At 36.8% G+C, this 17,954-nt stretch overlaps 1 protein-coding gene across 1 annotated transcript in view; it reads left to right on the forward strand.

Moving 5' to 3' along the window:
* Window positions 1-525: 525 nt before the first annotated feature.
* The window catches only part of LOC114384960 (helicase and polymerase-containing protein TEBICHI), a 28,522-nt gene continuing 11,093 nt past the window's right edge, over window positions 526-17,954 (forward strand). The window contains exons 1-15 of the mRNA XM_028344817.1: window positions 526-825; window positions 1,044-1,402; window positions 1,565-1,805; window positions 1,911-2,753; window positions 3,097-3,161; window positions 3,693-3,798; window positions 3,937-4,137; window positions 4,287-4,487; window positions 5,529-5,690; window positions 5,777-6,010; window positions 6,181-6,393; window positions 6,693-7,043; window positions 13,303-13,455; window positions 13,611-13,832; window positions 17,714-17,932. Of these exons, the coding sequence (XP_028200618.1) occupies window positions 790-825; window positions 1,044-1,402; window positions 1,565-1,805; window positions 1,911-2,753; window positions 3,097-3,161; window positions 3,693-3,798; window positions 3,937-4,137; window positions 4,287-4,487; window positions 5,529-5,690; window positions 5,777-6,010; window positions 6,181-6,393; window positions 6,693-7,043; window positions 13,303-13,455; window positions 13,611-13,832; window positions 17,714-17,932 (3,606 nt within the window). The 5' untranslated portion in view covers window positions 526-789. The remainder of the gene's footprint in view (window positions 826-1,043; window positions 1,403-1,564; window positions 1,806-1,910; window positions 2,754-3,096; window positions 3,162-3,692; window positions 3,799-3,936; window positions 4,138-4,286; window positions 4,488-5,528; window positions 5,691-5,776; window positions 6,011-6,180; window positions 6,394-6,692; window positions 7,044-13,302; window positions 13,456-13,610; window positions 13,833-17,713; window positions 17,933-17,954) is intronic.

Genomic DNA, 17,954 nt, shown 5'->3' on the forward strand with positions numbered 1-17,954 from the left:
TATGACAAAGAAGAGTTAATTACATATGAACAAGGTTTAAGTGTAGACCAAGAAGGTGTTAATATGAATGCTAATTATGTTGTTGAAATGACACAAGTTCGAGAAACTATTGTAAATCAGATGTGAGAAAATTATTGTAGGTAAAAAAAATTGATTTGATTTCTATTTTGTCATACTTGATCATGATTTATGTGTATATTTGTTTTGTTTGTGAGACTTAAGATTTGATATTAATTTTTATTTTTTAAAATAAATAGTATAACAATTTTAATAATTATGATTCAGGAAACATATTATATTTTTTAAAATTTATAGTAAAATCATTTGATGAGATTTTATTGCAAATAATTAAACCAAACATATTTCTAAAAACAGAAAAGAAAAAATTAAACCAAACATATTTTTTAAACTTGAAAATTTAAAAATGAAAATTATTTCCAAAAAATAAAAACAAAAAATATTTTGTCAAACCAAACAACTTAATATTTCTCATTTTCGTATTAACGTTAGTATTTTCCATTTTTCCTATTCCGGTAGTAGGTATAACATTGCCGGGAAGCCAAACACCGCCCGTTCCCCCGAAAATTTCAATTTCAATTTGCAGCTTTCAGTCAGGGCGCCACTCCAAAGAGCACAAACCGCTCGGTTCGTCGTGTCTCTTCAACTCGGCTCTCGCGAAGCATCAAAGCAACGCATTATGCGACGTTGTATGATGCATCATCATTCTCATGCCTAGCGCAAGGCGAAGAAGAAGAACAACAACGAAACACAACGCTTCTCGTTCTTCACATGGCTTCTCCTTCGCATCGCTCTCGCATCGATCAGGTCCTTCTCTTTTTCCGTTTCCGTTTCCCCAACCCTATACGACGCCGTTTCGACCCCGCATTACCTTCCTCGCATCACAAAATCAAAACACACAAAAAATGTTGAATTGAACAGTTTTTGAACCTTGCTGCTTAACTGTGGTTTACGAATTATGATTTAATTTTACTAATTGTGATTTTTTCGCTTGCGTTTGTTTGTTATTGGATTTATGTGGGCAGTTTTACGCTTCGAAGAAGAGGAAAGCAGCGTCGCCTGTTCCTAAAGCCGGGAGATTCGAAAAAGGTGCGAGGCATGGGGCTGATGAGTCTCCGAGTGCCAAAGGCACTTTGGAGGGTTACTTGGTTTCGTCACAGGACGGTGGTGGTGACGGCTGCGGTGACGCAAACACTGTTAAGGTTAAGAGAAACTTGACATCGGAGATTGGTGGTTCTCTTGACAATGAGCTTAATAAGCATACTGTTTCATTGGGTCAAGGGTGTGGAGATTCTCAATCTATTCAGCCGAGTGAAATTGGACAGGGTGTGGCGAAATCGGAGAGGAAACAGTTTGCTGCTGACTTTTTGTCTTTGTATTGCAGGTAGTTTACTCTCTGTTTGAAAAAAATGAATACGGATTAGTGGGTACCTCCACTTTAGTTCATGGAGGACTGGTGTTGGTACTTTGTGGTTTTAGTTCTCTTTTGTGTTGTTTTACTTGTCTATGTGTTTGTTTATTAGCTTTTTAATTATGCTATGTGCAGTGTATTGCATCCGAGTGTGGGTTTGCCGTTGGAGATGAAAATGGATGATCACAAGAGACATGGTTCACCAACATTAGTAGAGGGAAATAGTGTTTTACTGCGGAAGAATAATGACACTGCTGGTGAGCTATGTTTCGGTGGTGAAAATACATTGTTGAGTGTGAAGATCGATGAAGACATCAAGTCTGGTGTTGTTGGTAATAATAATTCTATGGGATGTGTTCCTGGCTCTTGTACGAAGGTTAAGCTCAAACTCATACCGCTTTGGATTTTTTTGTAGCTAGATTGATATTTTGATTGATTTAGGGTATATTTTTTGTTTGATGCTTTGGCTTGTGAGAGACAGGTTTCTGGTGGTGGTGATACTACTGGCTTTGAGACAGGCTTTAGGAAATGTAATAATACACCTAAACCATCAATGAAATTGGCTGAATACTACAACACACCGGGGTCTTTGATTGTTAAAGCAAGTGTTAGGGAGACTCCAAAGTCAACACGCGGCAGCTCATCATTTTCGCCTGGAGAGGCATTTTGGAATGAGGCAATTCAACTTGCTGATGGTTTGTGTGTTCCCATGGGTAATGATCCTTCTAAGGTTATGGGAGAAAGTAATGTGGTGGAAGAGGAACCTGAGATGAAGAACTCATGCAATTTACAAAATTATGATGGCAAACCAAGGAAAATATTGGATCAAAGTAAAAACAGAATCCGGAATAGGGAAATGGGTGCTCCTTTAGGGTTAGTTGGGATGCACACTAAAGATTCTGTGAAAGAAGCATCCAGCCTTCCTGTTAAACATTTTGATTTTTCGTTTGAGGACAACAATTTGGAAGAAAATACCTTGCAAGACTGTCGTGTTGGTGATTCAATCAATGTTACTTGTGTGGCTGGTAAACAGTATGATTCATGTTCTATGATAGGTCATACATATGAAAAGATGAATGAAGTGCAAGAGAATACTTTAGTAGATACATTAGGCAAAAGGGTTTGTCAGGATAATGTTAGCATGACATCTAATTCACCCCACAATGAGGTCAGGACACCGATTAGTGCACATGCATCTGATGAAGCCAGTACTCCTTCAACTAGTGTATCACTTAATGATCATTTTGACCTAAACAGCTGGCTTCCTCCTGAAATATGCAGCATATATAGAAAGAAAGGAATCTCAAGACTTTACAGTTGGCAGGTACACATTTTATATGAAGATGCTTCTCATGTCATCACTTCTTTGTAGTGCTTTACCATCTAAATAAATGAATTCCTTGTGTTAATCATGGCTGCTACTTTGTTTTTTTTTCTTCTACTACTAGTTGTTTTATCTTAATTTCTTTTCAAAAGTTGTGGCTTTGTGGTTGAGTTGTAACTGAGTTTGATTATCCCTTTTGGTCTGGAATTTTTCTCATTGCTCCTTAGCCCCGGAGTTTAACGTATCTACTGAGAAGGTTCTTTAAAATGGTTTATTTTAAAATCTTATTGTTTCTGGCATATGTAAGTTTAATAAGGCTTTTTATTTATTTTCCTTTTTTTAGGTTGATTGCCTTCGAGTGGATGGTGTCCTACAGAGAAGAAATCTTGTATATTGTGCTTCTACAAGGTATTTATTTTTTCTCAAAATAGCAATTAATGTGAATCTTATGTTATATTTTTGTCCTATTCATTTATTTAAAAGTTATGGAATTATGTGGGGTGGAATATATAATTTTGGGAGGGAATGGTTTTATGGTTTCTGTTCAAACGAGGTGGACAAGTGCATGATAGATTTCATTTACATAGAATGCTAGAGTCTCAATTTTGGTAATGACCATTAATTTATTGATATACAACATCATTGTTTCATTTCATATTTCTTTTGCTGTACTGAACGTCTCATCTTACTGAATCCGTACATGATTTTATAATTTTTTCTCTTACATTGATTGGTGAATTCTTTATGCTGTTTCTTTGTAATTCTACTGCATGTTCTCCATTATGTTTTCAGTTCTTGACATGACACGATTCTCCTGTCTCTTTTTTGTTTTCCTTTGTTATTTTTTTCACTTTCTGTTTTTACTCTGTCCTTGTTGTGATACCTCTGGTCTTTTATTTGAGGAAGGCATGTATTAAATGTTTTTCTTTGTTGCCACAGTGCTGGTAAGAGTTTTGTTGCTGAGATTTTAATGCTGCGGAGGGTGATAATAACTGGAAAAATGGCACTACTTGTTCTTCCGTATGTATCAATTTGTGCAGAAAAGGTTCTCTTTTCTAGCCCCTTAAATTTAGAAATTACATTTATGGCTGTGGTCTTGTGGGTTTTGTTTGAGGCATTCAGTTTTAAAATATTTCAAAATTTTGAATTTTCTTGTTTTGTATTTTCATTTGGATTCATGTAGGCTGAACACCTCGAACGTCTCCTTGATCCACTTGGTAAACATGTTCGTAGTTATTATGGAAACCAAGGTGGTGGAACACTTCCTAAAGATACTTCTGTAGCTGTCTGCACTATAGAGAAGGCAAACTCACTAGTTAATAGATTATTGGAAGAGGGGCGTCTATCAGAAATGGGAATTATCGTAATTGATGAACTGCATATGGTATCATCAATTACTCTTTATTTATGCCATGAGCTCTATTACTTGCTACTTTCCCCTGTATTTTTCTATTGGACTATTATGAAAGCTGAACAGCAAATGGTACACTTGGATGGTTCTCATGGTTTATTGTTGTCTACATCTGTTAACAGGTTGGTGATCCAAGAAGAGGTTATCTACTTGAACTTATGTTGACAAAGCTTCGTTATGCAGCAGGGGAAGGTATTCCAAAATCAAGTGATGGAGAAAGTTCCGGTGGAAGCAGTGATAAGGCTGATCCTGCCCAAGGTCTGCAAATTGTCGGAATGAGTGCAACAATGCCAAATGTTGCAGCAGTTGCTGACTGGCTTCAAGTAAGCATAATTACAAGCACCCTCATGCGCATAGATCATTGTTGGGCTTCCTCTGTCTCTTGGCCAACTGTCGTGTTTTGTTGTGACTTTTGGTTGTATAATTGAGTTAATCTGTTTAAACTTGATCAGCATAACTTTATATAAATTGGTATTTATTCTTTAAAAGATCTAATTCCTCCTAATTTTGCTATGTTAGCTACAGCATGTTTGGTACTCTGAATCATACATTTGAAAGGAAAAAAATGCTACATGCAATTGAACAGTAACCGGAAATAGAGGAAAATCAGATTTTGCAAATATTAATTGAACCATCCGTCTATAATTTTTACTAGAAAACCATTTTTTTTGTGTAGGACCACAGTTATCCTCCATAGGGAGGCAATCTTGTTTGAGTTGGGAACATCCTCAGCATGGTGAGGCTAGCTCTCTGCTGTTTTTTTTTTTTCATACACAAAGCTCTATAACCTTGCATAAGAGGAATCCAGCATGTATCACCTGAACCAACCACCCATTGGTAGCAGAAAACCAAATTTAGTGACATTAGTGATTTATTTAGGATTATTGATGAAATAGAAGAAAGAAGATATAGGAAAGTGCTAAAATGGGAAATCACATAATGATCAATCCTGGATAGTGGCTCGCTCCGAGAACACTATAGTAGGATAGCAGATAGCAGGATGACCACTATTTCAGATATTATAATACAAACTAAATAAATACTTAAAAATAAAAAAATTTACCCAAAATAGACAAAATTAAAGAAATTCATAATAAACAAGTCGTACTCTAAAATAAGAACATGTGAATGAAGTCAAAATGAAAGATGATGGTGGAATTAAATAAGAACTTCAAATTTAAAATTAGGTAAGTGTGTACTGTGAATTATGAAGGAAGAGAAACAGACCTGTATGTGTGAAGGAAGAACAAACAGAACACAAAAAAATTGATGACTATTTATTGCTGGCATATTTGACGTCACATTTGTATGAATACTTCTTTTTCTGATATTATCTTATAAATCTGTCTCAAATTTGCATCAAGGCAGCACTATACCAGACCGAGTTCCGGCCAGTTCCTCTAGAAGAATATATAAAAGTTGGTAATTCCATTTACAACAAAAGTATGGAACTTTGTAGAATAATCTCAAAAGCGGCTGAACTTGGTGGTAAAGATCCAGATCATGTTGTTGAACTATGTAATGAGGTTGGTGGTCTAGAGTCTTAACTGCAACTTCTAAACCTTGTAATACTGAAAACTGAATAATTATGAACAATTGATATTCTTTAAAGGTTGTTCAAGAGGGACACTCAGTTTTAATATTTTGCTCTAGCCGGAAGGGTTGTGAGTCAACTGCAAGGCACATTGCAAAGTTCCTTAAAAGCTTTACTGTTGATGCTAATGATTGTGAGTTTGCCGATATTACTTCTGCTATTAACTCCTTGGGAAAGTGCCCTGCTGGGTTGGACCCCATATTACAGGAAACTCTTCCTTCTGGTGTTGCATTTCACCATGCTGGCCTTACGGTAATCTTCCATTCTTTCTTTTTTGTATCATGGCTTCCACTAGAACTGTTATTGCATGCTTTTTTTGGGTAGTAGAAGTTGATATTTGATTCCAGTTTATGTAGATAATGAAAAAGTTATTTTCATTTAACCAACCTTCAAGGCCTAAGCCATTTTTTGCTGTTTCATAGGTTGAGGAACGAGAGATTGTTGAAACCTGTTATCGGAAGGGCCTTTTACGTGTCTTAACTGCCACGTCAACCTTAGCAGCTGGGGTAAATCTGCCAGCTAGGAGGGTAATTTTCCGCCAACCTAGAATTGGTTGTGATTTTCTAGATGGGACGAGGTACAAACAGATGGCTGGTCGTGCTGGTCGAACTGGAATTGATACAAAAGGAGAAAGTGTATGACTTTTTCTGTTTTGCTTTCAACTATTATATGGTAGTGTCTATGTGGTTTTTCCAGGCTGCTAGGTGTTACTAAGCATAAGCATACATGCTACCTTTTCTTTTTGTTATTTTTTTTTTGTTTTGAACTCTCTCTTTGTTGTACTTAACATATGATTTTTTTTCTCTTTCCCTCATTTTTCTTTTTTACATTGATATCGTAGTTTATTTGGGCATATCTATGTCTCATTGGCTGCTGTGTTGTTTTAATTAATTAGGTCTGAGTTGAGTGGTTTTTTGTTTTTTGATTTACACAGATACTTATCTGTAAACCAGAAGAACTAAAAAAGGTTTCGGGACTGCTTAATGAAAGCTGTCCTCCATTACATTCCTGTTTGTCCGAAGACATGAATGGAATGACTCATGCAATCTTAGAAGTAGTGGCTGGAGGAATTGTTCAAACTGCTAGCGATATTAACCGGTATGTTAGATGTACCCTTTTAAATTCTACAAAACCATTTCTAGACGTGGTGAAATCTGCACAAGAATCCCTTCGATGGTTGTGCCAAAGAAAATTTCTTGAATGGAATGAAGACACTAAACTCTACAGTACCACACCTCTTGGACGTGCATCTTTTGGCAGTTCTCTTTGTCCACAAGAGTCACTTGTAAGTTTTTCTCTCTATATGTTTATTTAGTGCCATTGCTTTCCCCCCCTTCTTAATCCACTCTGGGTTTATTGCAATCTGGCTTTTCCTGTTTGTTTGTTTAGAATATGTTAGACATGTGAAAAATGTGATGTTTGGATATTTGGCATGTTTATTGTGTGTACAGAATAGTTCCTTATAATTTTTTTTATTTTTATTTCCTGTAATTATAATGGTAGGATTATTTCCCTGTAGTTACTAGGTTAAAACTAGTATATAAATGTGCTCTCTCACAATTATCATTATCATTAAAATAAAATATTCATTTTTCTTATATATTTTTAAGTTGATATCAGACCTTTTGATTTGGGAGTCTGCTTCTGTGTGAAAATTGTTAGCTTGGCTGCAGCACAGCCATAGTAGCCGTCTTCATTGAGGCAATCTTAGGCACCTTCATTATGTTTGTTTCATTCCTTGACAGTTGACACCTTTGGGTAAGTACTTATTAATAGTATTTGCTCTTGCTATTGAGAACACCATCGATACTATCATTGCTGATGCTGACCATGCTCGCTCAGATTGGTGACCACGACCAGGGGTGTGCCACCTAAAGATTGGCTGGATCCCAAAATATCACAACCCATCTAACGCTTCACGTGCTCTCTGATAGGAACCGGTTCTCTAACCAGATCTCTAAATGGGACAAGCCCTTTAAGGTGTATCAACACATACCCAAGACCAATTAGTGCATGACTCTCATGCTTGGCGGTAATAGGGGAATTGATCAGTTAGTTAATGGAAAAAGGGTGTGGGTATTCTGTTATAAGGGAATACTGATGTCGGGATCATCAAGGAATCATTATAGAAATTGGGAGCACAGAGAATCTTCTCTCTTGTGCCGGGGAGCTTGGCTCTTGGATATTTCCATTTCTTCTTCTTTTCTTCTGTCATTTTCCTTTTCTTGCAGGTACCAGTGATACAACATGTATCATTGGTGCTTTCATTGAGTTTTCCCTTCTCGTATGTGTACAAGGATAACCTCCCAATGCCTCGATGCCGTTGAAGCCGAACTCGATGCCATTAAATTTACCTTGCAATCCCATGAATCCACCATGACTGCCCAATCGACCACACTCTCCTCCTATAAGAGAGTAGTGAGAGAGTAGTATTTTATCCTCTTATACCTCCCTCTTTTCCACCATGGGGGACCTTTCTAAGTCAGTATCCTCTCTCTGCGAGGAAATGTGAGTCCTTCCCTCATTTTTTCGGGTCGGTGGGCTAGTTCCATCACCCCTCAGTGGCTTGTGGTGCTTATTTTGATGATGCCATCCTGCTCTCCAAGCGTGTGGACCTTCCTCCCTTCATCGGCGACGACCCCGTGGGGTGGTTGGCCAAGGCAAAGATGTATTTTGTTGTCCACAATACCCTTTTTGACAAGTGCATCTCCCTTGCTCAAATCTGTATGGAAGGGATGACTTGGCACTGGTTCAAAGACCTTTCTGCTTCTGGTAGGATTTTTATCAATGTTGTTAATGGCGGATGGTGGTTCATGGCGGAAAGCCAAAAATCCGCCATAAAAATATGGCGGATGGCGTAGCGGAAAATGGCGGATGTCATGGCGGATGGTTCAACCATTTAAAAGAGGACTGAAAAGAAAGAAAAAAACGTGGTGTAAAATAAAATAAAAATAAAAATGGGACTGAGAAGAAGAGGTACTGGACAGTTCACTTGGATTTCTGTTTAAGTCGGAAACAGTGTTAGAGTGTTCATTAGTAACATAATTTGGTTCGGCATTTGAAAGAGGGGAAGATGATCTGACATTTTGAGAATTAGGGAATTCAATATTAAGGGATCTAGAGGGATCAACACTTATAGAATTAGAATTAGTTTCAGCATGTTGAGAAGCATGAGTGAGTTCATTAGGGGAAGGTGAAACAAGAGGAATATGAGCAGTAGGTAAAAAATCACTCTTAGAAGAAGTGACAGAGTTGGATAAAGGTGGAAAAAGATCATTGGAAGGATATTTAAGCTCATTGAAGATAACATCTTTGGAAACATATAATTTGCCATTAGGAGAGAGACACTTGCAGCCTTTGTGAGAGGTGGAATAACCAAGAAACAAACACTCATGTGACCTGAAATCAAGTTTGTGTTTATTATAGGGTCTAAGAAAAGGATAGCAAGAACATCCAAAGTTCCTCAAAAAATTGTAATTAGGTGACTAGTTGAACAAAACAGTATAAGGAACTTGAAATTTACGCGAAGCAGTGGGAAGTCTGTTTATCAAATAAACAATAGTTTGGAAGGTAAAATCCCAAAAATTTTAAAGGGAGAGAAGCTTGTTGAGAAGAGTAAGGCCTAACTCAACAATATGCTTGTGTTTTCTTTCCACAACACCATTTTGATGATGTGTGTGAGGGCAAATTAGCCTGTGAATGATCCCATGGGTTTGAAGAAATGAGGTAAGAGGTCTAAATTCACCTCCCCAATCAGTTTGAATACTTTTAATTTTGGTATCAAATTGGAGTTCAGTCATGGTTTTAAATTGCTGAAAAAAGAAAATGTTTCTGATTTATTTTTAAGAAAATAGATCCAAGTGAACTTAGAATAGGCATCAACAAAGCTGATATAATAAGAGAAACCATTTGAGGATGAAGTATGAGATGGTCCCAACAAATCACTGTATATTCAAGAGGAGCAGAATATACAGTTTGAGATAGAGAAGATGGTAGTCTGTGTGACTTTCCAACACAACAAGCAGCACAGAATTCGAACATAGTTTTATTAACTATGGGTATATTACAATGATTAAGCACAAACCTTAGAACATTAGCATTAGGATGGCCCAATCTAAGGTGCCATATAGTTTGAGAACTAGTGCTAGGTGCTGTTTTAACATTAGAAACAGCATTTACAAAGGAATCAGAAATTTGTGTATTAGAACTACTAGAAACAGAAGTAACAGCAGAATCAACATTGGAATTTGAAAGTAAGCAGGTGGCTGAGGCAGGATCTTTGAGTGCAAGATGTGGAAAGATGTAGAGGCCATCAGGACCCAATGAACCTTGAAGTAGGACTTCATTGGTTCCCAGTGATTTCACAGCATAATGATTAGGATAAAATTCAAAGAAAACATTGTTATCCTTAGAAAAGTTGCTGACACTGATTAAGTTTTTAGTGATGGTAGTTACATGTAATAATTGTTTTAAGGACAAACTGACTCTAGGATTAATAGGGGAAATAAACTTTGTGTAACTAGAAGACTTAATAGAAAGGCCTTGGCCATTACCTATGTATATTTGATCTGGTCCCTCAAATGGACCAAGCTGCTGGATGTTTTGAGACTCTCTAGTTACGTGGAACGATGCACCCGAATCAGGTATCCAAGTAGTAGATTTAGGATCTTGATTTTCAGAATTAATCAGCATTGCACTAGGTTGGGAGTCTTTGTGAGAATTAGTTCCCTGATTTTGTTCTGAACCGAAGGTGTTTAAAGAATTGCTTTGAAACATTGGTTCCATCAGCGTGAGAGATGCGTTTGGCTGAAAATCAGAATCATAGCGAAAATGACACACCGCTGCTGTGTGATCAAATTTGAAGCAAACTTGACACTGAAAATTTGCATAATGACCGTGGCCTTTGCCGCCACCACGACGACCTCCAGTAGGGCCAAAGCCATTGCCTCCGTGACTGTAGCCACCGCCGTGGTCAGAATCACTGCCTCCATGACTGTAGCCAATGCCACGATTGAAGTCACCACGATTTCCAGAATAATTGGATTGATTTTGTGAACTGAAATTATTCGAGGATGAATTGTAAGAATTTGAAGATGAATTGTAACCTTGAGCAGCATTAATTGATGGTGAATCAGCGAAGTGCTTCTGAAACTTTTTCATGTGTGCCTCATGTGCGAGCAGCATTGCCTCTACTTCTCCAATCGGAAGTGGTTCAAACTTACTTTCAATCACTGAGATCACTGGACTGTACTCCTCTGGTAGGCCTTCAAGAATTGCATCCAGGTGTTCATGAGGAAGAACATGATCTCCACACGATCCAAGCGCATTGACTATGCATTTGATGCAGAAAAGAAACTCATGCATTGTTTTCTGCTCCCAAAGCTGATATGAATGAACACATCAGATAATTCCAGATAGGATGGAAACTGAAAGAGTCGATTGGAGCCACGATAAGAGAATCTGATCTTGTTGTTCCCAATCAGTGTATGCTGGATTTTCATTTCCAGCTTCACAATCTGCCTCTGTGAGAAAGCGCATTGGGATTTGAGGACTTGCCACGAAACGTTGAAGTTTATGAGCCTTGATGACAAGTTCTACCTGTTGCCTCCATAGTAGGAAGTTAGAATCATCCAACTTTTGAGAAAATCGGATGAAAAGAAGCAGTAGTGGAAGTGAAATTCTGATTAGTCGCCATGGATAGACCTCAAGCTCTGGAAACCATCAGAGTTTGAGAGAGAAAAGAAGAAACTGGAAGATATTATTGTTGATTCAGAATTGAAAGGTTAGTTACAAACTGATTCTGTTTCTCTATTTATAGAGAGAACAAATATGATTACACATAACCTAACTAAGGCAATTAACTAACCAAAGTTAGTTACTGTTCTAACAGAAATAACAACTTCTAACAAACTAACAGAAATAACATACCACAGCTGTCCTAACTGTTCTAACAGCTGTCCTAACTGAATCACAAAGTAAAACTTACTTAATACACTAATTCCTTTCTTCCCCCATGACTGCTAATTGCAAGTTAACCAAAGCTAGCTCATATTTATTTAGTGATCCAACTCTCTCTATAGATCTGTTGTTGGTGCTCTCCAATACGCAACCATTACAAGGCCTGAGTTGAGCTATGCTATGAATAAGGTCTGTCAGTTCATGGCTAATCCTATGGACTCTCATTGGACAACTGTTAAACACATTCTAAGGCATCTCAAAGGCTCTATTCATCATGGTCTGCATTTCAAGGCTGCTCCTTCCTCTTAGACTTTCACTATCAAAGCCCTGTTTGATGCTGATTGGGCCTCGGATCCAGATGGTAGAAGGTCTACCTCTGGTGCAGTGATTAATTTTGGTCACAATTCGGTCTTTTGGTGGTCCAAAAAGCAACAAGTTGTGGCTAGATCTTCTACTGAAGCTGAATACAAAAGCTTGGCTCAAGCTACAACTGAAGTAACATGGATTCAAACTCTTTTAACAGAGTTATCTGTTCCTTTTCAAACCCCAGAGATTTACTGTGACAATCAGAGTGCCATGGCTATCACTCACAATCCAGTTCTTCATTCTCAGACTAAGCACATGGAGATTGATGTCTTTTTTGTCAGGGAAAAAGTCTTAGCTAAAGAGCTCAAGGTGTATCATATTCCTGCTATAGATCAATGGGCTGATGCCCTCACTAAGCCTTTATCACCAACTAGGTTTCTTTTTCTTAGGTCCAAACTCAATGTAGTTGAGTCTATTTCTGATTCTCAACCCCATTGAGTTTGAGGGGAGGTATTAGTGTATAAGTAAGTTTTACTTCTTGTTTAGTTAGAGCAGCTGTTAGTACCGCTGTCATTTTCTGTTATTCTGTTAGTGCAGTAACTAACTATGGTTAGTTAACTGCCTTTGTCAGGTTCACTGTAACCATAACTGTTTTCTCTATAAATAGAGAAACAGAATCTGTTGTAACCAACTTTCCATTCTGCATCAATAATAATATTTTCTATTCTTTTATCTCTCTCTCAAACTCTATGTCTTGTTTTCTTTTTCTCTCAACACTATGAATGAGGATCATTTTAGACAATTTCTAAATAAGGTATGAAGTCTCTATGAACCTTCTATGTGATAATGAATCCCTCATTAGCATTGCACAAAGAGGAAAAATTGGACACTGATCTTGTAGCTACAATGTATGACCTTCCATGGTCTTTCTTGCATGCTGAGAATGATATGATAGATATTCATTCAACAGCTTCTGGGGGAGGGGGGGTTTGACATGAGAAAAATATGATGATTGGACATTTGATCCGTATCGTGTGTAAATAATATATCCCTTTATTTTTTGTTACCATTTTTATTTCTTGTGATGTTGGTAGGATTATTTCCGTGTAAATACTAGGTTAGAACTATATATATATATTATGATAAAAAACAATATTCATTTTTCCCATATATTTTCAAGTGTTTTGATTGCCCATTGGAGACTTTAAAATATGGGTAGGTAATTTGTAGTATAGTCATGCTGTTATTGGCAATAACCCATTCTGTTCTTGATTTCTTAGATTGTGTTAGCTGATCTTTCAAGGGCAAGGGAAGGATTTGTCCTTGCATCTGACTTGCATTTAGTTTACTTGGTGACACCAATCAATGTAGATGTTGAGCCAGATTGGGAATTGTACTATGAGCATTTTGTGAAATTGTCTCTGCTTGACCAGGTTGGTTTTCGTTAAACAGAATTTCTTTTCTCTTTTTGGCAAAAGATGTTACTAGAATTGCTTGGAGTTCATCAGATTTATATTAGTTTAATTTTTCCTACAAAAAAACATGGCATATTTGTAAGTATTATTAATTAATTATGTTATGCCTGCAGTCAGTTGGCAATCGAGTAGGTGTGACAGAACCATTCTTGATGTATATGGCACATGGTGCACCACTACGTGCTTCAAACAAGTCAAGAGATAATACAAGATCATTGCACAATCAACGAAGAAATCAACTTGGGATTTCCAGTGCAACAGCTAACTATGATGATCAAACACTTCGTGTCTGTAGAAGATTCTATGTTGCTCTCATTTTGTCACTTCTAGTTCAGGTGCTTTTCTCTATTGCATTACCTCAAATATTTCTACTATTACTACTAATTTCTAAAAAGAATATTTCTAGAGAATAGAGAAGATGAAAAGGAAGGAGAATAAAGAATCATTCTTGGTAGATGTCATAGGATGATAGGACTGCAACCAAACACAAGTTAAGGCAAAAAGTGCCAACATGTAGAGCTTTCCAATCTCTTTGCATGTGTAACTATTAGTCATATCCCAAAGGAAATTCTAGCAACAGTTTACCCACAAAAACCAAGCATTCCTCTCCAACTACAGTAACAACTAGAGCTATTAAAATTGGTCCGGTCCGATGGCTGATGTGCCTGGCTGGACTCTCTCAAAATTGAGTTCCAAAAAGAACTAGGTCAATTTGGCCTGCCTCAATGGGCCATTGACATGTTGGGGAAGTATTATAAATATATACTTTTTAAATTTGATATAATTTTGATAAAAAAATAAAGTGGGCCAGTTTGGCCTGACCCGATAGGCCAGGCTAGGAAATGTATAACCCAAAAAGAATTCGGGCGGGCTCAACCTGACCTGATTTTCACACCTTGGCCCACTGGGCCGGGTTGGACGACCCATTTTGACAACTCTAATGGAACATGTATATCCCGCTGTATTAGAGTATTTACTCTAATACCCTGCCATAACATATTTCCCCGTATACTGCCTCAGTTGCCAGGGCCCTCTAAGCTTGATTTACAATGAAGGGAACTTGGTTATAGTTTTTCATCTTTCATATGTTAAAAGTCTGGAAAAAGCTCATATCCATTGGAAGAAAAATAATGAAGTATTTATTGTCCTATTGTTATTTGTTAAAAATCATATATTTTTTTTTCTTACCACATTTTTCTCCTTCATTATTTTCATGTAATGTTTTACTCTTGTAATCCCCTCAATTATCCCACTTCCTTTTTTTTATTTAATATTTTTTAGTACATAACCTAGTGTTAGAAATTCTTTTTTCGGCATAAATTTAGAAATTTCTATACTACTGCCTGCTTTTTGGTTGGCTTTATTGTCAGCCTCTTACTTTGATAACCAATTGGCTTCTAATTCCCCCCTTGCAAATCTGTTCTTGTTTATTTAGAATATTTGAGCATCCTTTGGTACATGTAGTTGCTGTTTTTCTAGTGCCCAAACATTTAGTGTCATGCACAATAGTGTTTCAAATTCTTTTATGACTACGAAGTTATTTTCTCTACTGCATGGTTTTCTGTTGGTTTTATTGTTTATCTCTTATTTTGATCACCAATTGGCTTCTAGTTATTCCCCCCCCCCCCTTATTTTTGTGTGGTCATCAATAAAAGATAGAATACAGAATGACATTATATGATAGAAGATTGGTGTAGCATCCATTGAGGAAATGATGACAGACAATCCGGTTAAGGTGGTTTGGGCATGTACAAAAAAGGCCACAAGAGGCGCTTGTTAGAAGAGTAGATTGCATGATTTTTAGCTTGGGGAAAAGGAGAAGAGGGAGACCAAAAAGGATGTTGGAGGAAGTCATCAAGGGAGATCTTAAACTAAATAGTATTTTTGAAACTTTGGTTTTTAACCATGCCGAATGGCGTCATGTGATCCATGTAGCTGACCTCACATAGTGGGATAATGCTTTGTTGTTGTTGTTTTGTTAGAATAGTTGAGTATACTTTGACCTTTTTGAGTTTTGATGAATGTTGGGTGTTCTCTGGCCAAATTTTTGGTGATTGACATAGTGGCTTTGCTAGAATTGAGGAGACTTTTAGTGGCAAATATGCAATCTTTGCTACACTTTGGTGCATATGGTTGGGGCATAACCCATTTTAGGAGGTTTCTTTCCTACATTAAGTGATTTGGGATAAAATTAGTCATTTTACTTCTATTTGATATATAATGCATGATCTTTTGAAAAGAGACTCCCTAGCAGATTTGTTGAGGGATTGGACAACTATGTTGCATTGATGTTTTTTTTATTTAATGTTCATGTTTTCCTTTTATGTAAAGAAGGATCCGTCATTCCTTTTTAATTGTAATTATCTTCATTTTCTTGTTGATTAATGTTTTTTTGTCATGAAAAGAAATATTCGTGTTAGTTTATATTTTCTTAGTAGTTAGTAGTTCTTAGAATGTGGGTTTGATCCTTTGTAGCCAGTATATGGCTCCACTATGTATAATTTTTAGCAAATGGAACTTATTTATATTGTTATGATTTTTACTCTGTATATAGCTCCACGGAGTAGTTTTTTATGCTGCTGCCAGGCACTGAACTAGTTTCCCCCTTTTCCGTCAATCTCCAGTCAGTCCAGTGCCCGCTCTCTGAAATTTCAGCTTGGGTCTTGCTTGTAATTTTCTGGAATATCCTTTCAAGCAAGCTGTTCTGTTTTTTACCACATACTTTGTGATGCTTTTGGTGCCAGAAACTTCAAACTTTAATGGCCTGTCACATTCTGGTATCTTCATCATTGAAGGCCAGACTGATGTCATTTTGTGGTGAAAAGTTCATCCTAAGATGGTAGACTATCTTTAACTCTTTTATGGTTCCCATTCTAAAAAAAATACTTTATCATCATATCCAGAGGTTGCTGATTAGCCTTTAAGTGGAATAACTTTTAGTAGAAATCTCTCCACATTTAGCTGACCACATTTTAGTTTTGTGACAGCCATTTATTTCTGAGTTGAGCTGCTTTCCAGGCTGAATGTTGACTGAATTGTCTCAATTGCTTAAACCACCTTTAAATGATCTGTTTATTAGCAGGCTATGTTTTAGAACTTATGTGTTATTCCCTTTTTCTTTAGGGTCTCCTGAGCTCAATTTTGAAGTAATTGATTCTGTTTGAGGTTTTCAATTGATGTTTTGAATATGTTTGGTCTTTAAGTTACCTTGTTTACAATTGTTGTCAAGGAAATGTGTCTCTTTTGCAGTGTGCTTTTTTCCGTAATTGCTTTTTGCATTCCTGCACTGTATTTTTTGAGCAGAGTCTATCTTTCCACTGCTTCACTACTTTTCTGCCTGCTCTTTTGGTTGTGCATCAATGTAGCTATATTCTCATTTTGTTGCCTTTCCCAAGTGTTTGCTTTCTGTCTGATTGTAGTTGCAAGTCATTGTTTCTAAGCCCCCATTAGAAGCTGTAGTTTATAGAATCATTATGTTTTTAAGTGGCCTTTTATGTGTATTTATTTTGTTAAAATTATTTGATTAGGTGGAAGAGGAGGAAAAAGTGGAAAAGAGAGAATGATTGTCAATAATATTAGATCTTGTTGGAAAAATTGTAAATGATCTAGATAGGTTAATAATATTTTTTAATCATAGTAATTTGGATATTGGAATACTTAGTGATTCTTGTAATTTTGATTTTTAGTGCATGTTGTAGAGCCTTTGCTGTGCGTGGGTTTGGCTATATGTCTCTTGTTTCCTCTTCATCTTAACAGATCTGATTTGTGATAGATCAATGAGTTATATTAGAAAACATATCTCCTGTTATATTGATAGTCTAGTTCAAGTGCTTGTGTAATACTAGCAATTGAAGAACTACTAATATAACAGGACTCCTAGTACATAGCTATCTCTAATATTCATCTGTAACAAGCTATGCGATTTAGTATTTTGTGTTACAATATTAACACATCCTATGTTAGAGTACTTCTTTGTATGCTCTGAGTGCTATTGGGCTGGGCTAGTGATGACTGCACTGAACTTGCACTATACCTACGTTATTCATATAAATAGGCTAATAAGGGTATTAGGCGAGCTTTATGTTTTAAGAGTCTCATCAGTAATTATTGTTACTCTTTTCTGGTTTGTCTTCATCTCTCTTTTTCCCTTTCCATCTAAGGCTTGGAATTTCATTAGAGCTTATATTGTTTCTTGAATAAACGTGATTTTATGTAGGAAATTCCTGTGGGTGAGGTTTGTGAAGCATTCAAAGTTGCCAGGGGAATGGTTCAAGCCTTGCAAGAGAATGCTGGTAGGTTTGCATCTATGGTTGCTGTGTTTTGTGAGCGACTTGGGTGGCATGATCTTGAAGGCTTAGTTGCTAAGTTTCAAAACCGTGTATCATTTGGAGTTAGAGCAGAGATTGTAGAACTTACCACTATTCCCTATGTTAAAGTAAGCATGCTCAAGTTCTATG

The sequence above is a fragment of the Glycine soja genome, chromosome 14 (assembly GCF_004193775.1).
Source record: "Glycine soja cultivar W05 chromosome 14, ASM419377v2, whole genome shotgun sequence".
Classification (NCBI taxonomy): Eukaryota; Viridiplantae; Streptophyta; class Magnoliopsida; order Fabales; family Fabaceae; genus Glycine; species Glycine soja.